The following is a 4,853-nucleotide window of genomic DNA, read 5'->3' as shown; positions in this document are numbered from 1 at the left end:
TCAACCGAACCGAGGAGTGAAACTGCATTGGTGATGTAGGATTATGTAAACTGGTGAGTGTTCTTTGTAATAGTCTTAATGATTAGGTAGATTTTCACGTTTATTTTTAACCTTATTGTTGCCGTTGTTGAACTGCCACACTCGGCAGTAATATTGAGTATCGTAAAAGCTGAACTAATTTTATACCTTTTCTTAAGAGTCGGACAGCAACAAATATATGTATTTGCGCTAATAGTAACCAGAAAAAATTCCACGGACTATCACTTTAAAACCGATCAATGGGTGTACATGTATATTGCGAAAGAGACTGTTCCCACTTGTATGAATAAACGTATGAGGACAGAACATGATGTAAGCATTGAAAGGTGTTGCGTTTACCGATGTGATACTATGGATATTCAGACTTAATGCATGTGATTTTTTTATAATTTATGCACAATCAACACGGTCAATTTGACAAAGAATGTTTAAGTGATGATTCTGCTCTGCGTTTACATATGCTGTGCAGGTTTGACAACTTGCCCATCTAGTGCATAAAGTGAATGTTGATATCGCATTTACAGACAAGTCACATCTCTGTTAAATTTAGAAACTTTCCCAGATGTGAAGATACATATGATTATAAAAAGGATTTTTTTCTTGGCTCTAAATTTGTAGTATATCAAAAGTATATCTGTCCCTTCACGTGTATGACTAACACGATGAACAGTTTTTCATGGTCAAAAGAGTAATTATTCTGTTTCCTTATAGAGTAAAGGACATGGTGTCTTTAGTACAAAACGAAAACAGGATGTTTTCAAAGGATGTGTGTTACTCAGATAATAATTAAGGTATTTAACGATCACTGATGAGTCCTAGAAGGACGAAACAACTTTATGGTGTAATCTAATTTGTTTATTCATCTACACTGTATCTTATCTAAATTTGTGTTGAAAATGTTATTAACTTGTGTGTCTTCTGTACAATCTTTGAGCAATATTTTAATTGCTAGTTGCATCGAAGTTTAACTTGTCTGAATGGGCTGTTATTCGTCTTAAAGGGGCCAACATGGAAACAATCAAGATGTTCATATTTATTCACCGTATCACAGTCACAATTTCCGTAAATATCCCATCAGTGTGTGACGTCATAAATGATGGTTTCCGAGCATGCTTACATATACCAACTCTTGCACGTTAGTACAGTAAACAAATATAGTGCTTGAAGCTTACAAGAATATATATATATATATAAATTCGGTTAAATAATAAAACAAATACCTTCCAACAATAATAGTGTTTCTATCTAGTGATCTTTAGCAGACATTCCCCATTTTCTCTATCTTATTATTATTACTTTCATTTCACTTGTTTTATATAGACATACACTGAACATGTCCGTTTTAATTACAATCGCAGTTGCCCAGATTACCTATATGAGACGTTCATTATTTAGCACTAAATTAACGCCGATAACAGAAGCCATTGTAACGAGATTTGCATGTCACAAAGCCGTACACCCTATCCATGCCTGGCATCAACCAAACGCCAAAATACATCAGTGTGTATATAACTTGCATTTGATTTTGTACTGTTTAAGAGATGGAGAATTATATTTCAATTATTTAAACTTGCATGAATAAAAATCATTGTCTGGATACTATAATGACTTTTTGAAACACATTAGTTTTACCTTTATGGTTTTATTTGGTTCTTGTTAAAGGACACACAGAGTAACGCTTTTATCAAATAACAGATAAATCACATCTGTTTATTTAAGTAAGAGGGATTAGTCTGGATGAATAAATACTTGGACAACACTTATATTTTCTCAGTTTCTATATTGGTGTTAAATTCCAGGTTATTCTCACAGCTATAATTGATCTATCAATAAAGAGCGTGAATGCTATAGCTACATAGTGTAAGACATGGGATACCTTTAAGCTGCCCGATTTTCCCATTATTAAATTTTGTGTTTGTTATTGTTGCTGTCATACCGAGGGCTATAAGACCCAGTCGCCTCACGCAAGCAAACAAATCCCTGTAGGTGTTTGCACGACATAATCCCACTTGTCTAAATAATCGACACGGAGTGTCCAACACGTCGTTCAGTGTTAAATCTGTAAGTCAAATATTTCCATCATTTATCAGTTTTATGACTGATGGACATGGAATAGGCTACATAACCCAGACGTTAGCGGGATCATTGTGACAGGACAGTGTCACGCTGTCGGCAGAACAGGGCATAGTGTATGTTGCTGACAAGTCCAAGAATATCATTTTCACAATTGCATTCGTCATTCTATTGGAAAATAATGAAACAGATTGTTATATGTTGTTGACACCACGTTAATCATGTTGTGTTAGATAAGACAGTGTTATTTACTTATTTATCAAACCTCACGTGACTAGACATTATATTAAGAAGTATACATGACATTTAGTCATTAGGAAAGAAGTGTGACTTAACATTACAAGTTGCTATTTATTGGATATCAACTGTCAATGTGATTAATTCCAGGTCAGACTATACTTTAAAAACATGGAAGTTAATCGAGCGAAAATTGTTCGAAGTCAATATAAATCGAGAAAAGAAATTATTCTTCGGCCAAGAACAGCAGGTGTCAACAATGATCATCATATGTCTGGATCCAGTGATGTAGGGAGTATTTCCAATTTAAGTACATACGCGACTTCAAAAAATTTTAGAGTTCTCAGCACTACGTCTACCATATATGCAAGTGTAAGGTCGGAAAATAGAAGGAAGGACGCTGATGGTCAACAGAAAGAAGAAATACGTGCCATTGGAGGTAACTACCCTCCTAAACCGTTATCTGTTATGACTACAGAGACCGGTATATCTTTGGACGGATATCCCGCCAACAACTGCATCGGATACAAGAAACAACTCTGTCAGACCGAAAGTGAGTTTAAGGCTCAGAAGCTCAATAGAACAGAAGAGTGCAAGTTAGAAAATTACAAGTCAAGAGTACAAAGAGAACAAAGAATTCGCGAAAAACAATGGACGCAATCAACACAATCGTTCAGAGCAAAATCTGCAAGAGTTTTCGACAATTCAGCACCAAAGCCAAACCTTGTCAAGGATGTAATACCTGACAAACCGTTAAAGCAGAGACCCAAGTCGTCCCCGGCTTATGTCTCCTTTCTCCAGCAGCGGCCAAAGGATATGAAAGACGACGAGGAGGCTGAATTACGTCGTCGAAGGGAAAAAACATGCAGCACGTGCGAGTACATGAAGAAAGTAATTAAGATATATGAAGATCACATTGGAGAATTAGAGTCGGAGGATGGGGTCTCCTATCGGGATGATCACAGTCGGTATATCTTCTCAGATCGACAAGTAAAAACGTTCATACACCTTTTGGAGACCGAGTACTGTTCAGAAATTCCACAAATGAAGGAGCTTTTACATAACGGTGAAATCGGAGTAAGTAAATGTGCTTCAGATGGCAATGGATATTTGTGTAAAGCGCATGACAACGGTATACAAAACAGAATACGTCGTTTTTGTAGCTCGCAAGAATCATTCAACAAAAAGCACCCTTTACCAGAATACATAAAGAAGGGCTTGGAGAATGTTAGAATAGCTCAAGCAATGTTAGCGAAACGACAGCACATAGAAAATAGAAGGGCAATGATAGTACTGGAGGCTAAGAGAAAGCTTGGTATACTCCGAGTGTAAATAGACATGTTTCCACGCGTTGATGGAAATACATGCAGACTTGCACCCTCAATGCTTTCATATTTTCCCATCGAAATCTCAGAGGCGTGCTCAGAATAAGAGGATTAAAGTTCAATAGCTAACAACTAAAATGAAATGGTGTTTTTTTAAAACTCTGGATTTTTCAATCTACAAGTTTACATTACTGCATCCAACAATGACGGTGTGCTTTAACCTTTGGCGGTTTCGTTTGTAGGAATCTGATCAATAGTGGCTTATTGTATTGGCGTCGAAGCTTTCTTTTCACGTCCTAGGGGTGTTATCAGATGGTTACTTGACAATGATGTCAACATCAAATAGGCATTCAACCATTAAAACTTCCGTGCATCGCTATTGTAACATATGGAATTCTATTACTTTCATGTTTGAAAGAATCTCGCTTAACTGGGATTTTTTACAACGTTGTGTTATACTTCCGATGATGTTGCTAGTGTTGAAATCATACATGCGAACACAATTAAATGCATCAAATTTGCATTGTAATTGTAGCTTCTCGTACAATTTATTCAAAATCAATGATTGAATAGTAGACTTGTTCTTAAATGGAAAAAGTTTTTTTTCAATTATTTTAAGACATTTTCTAGAGTTAATGCGGTTTTCAGAAGTCGGTATGATAATTCCGATAGAAGCCTTATAATTTTCCTTTTAATTGAATTTTGATCTGCAGAAGCAAACATTTAGAAAGAGTTGTGAAATACTGATAAAGTACAAACGTATTGCTGCTTCCATACATGAAAACACAAAACATAATATACTTTTTTTTAAAAAAAAAACAGCATGTTGGTTTCAGGTTTGTTTTCTTCGATGATTTTACAGTCAAAATGCATGTTTGTAATGATATAACACCATGTCGTACGGGTAACGCATTGATCATTACCACAAAGTCAATCACAGTCCTTCTAAATACGGTCATACAGGTGTTTTTTTAACACAATCTATGTAATCTATCTATTCTGTTACAGGTGAATTTAGTTTTTGACGTTTGATAATGGGAGTCACAATTGTCTTGAAAAAGTGACGTTTGTATTACAGTTTTTCATTTTGCTCTGAAAATTGATGTATCTAAATTAGACATAAATATTGCCAAATTCGTATTCTAAATTTTGAAAATTAAACGGAAAACCGTACAATAT

The 4,853-nt window shown here is 35.4% G+C and overlaps 1 protein-coding gene across 1 annotated transcript; it reads left to right on the top strand.

Moving 5' to 3' along the window:
- Positions 1 to 2,520: 2,520 nt before the first annotated feature.
- Positions 2,521 to 3,681, top strand: LOC132549459 (uncharacterized). The gene has a single exon (XM_060213405.1). It carries the CDS (start codon positions 2,521 to 2,523, stop codon positions 3,679 to 3,681), a length of 1,161 nt encoding a protein of 386 aa, XP_060069388.1.
- Positions 3,682 to 4,853: the final 1,172 nt, after the last annotated feature.

Source organism: Ylistrum balloti, unplaced genomic scaffold, assembly GCF_031769215.1.
Source record: "Ylistrum balloti isolate Yb309-2 unplaced genomic scaffold, AGI_CSIRO_Ybal_v1 Utg369620, whole genome shotgun sequence".
In the NCBI taxonomy this organism is placed as follows: Eukaryota; Metazoa; Mollusca; class Bivalvia; order Pectinida; family Pectinidae; genus Ylistrum; species Ylistrum balloti.
This window is presented reverse-complemented; position numbering and strand designations above follow the sequence as displayed.

Bases quoted from the DNA above. Each gene is read 5' to 3' on its own strand.
- LOC132549459 (XM_060213405.1), top strand. From the start codon at position 2,521: ATGGAAGTTAATCGAGCGAAAATTGTTCGAAGTCAATATAAATCGAGA.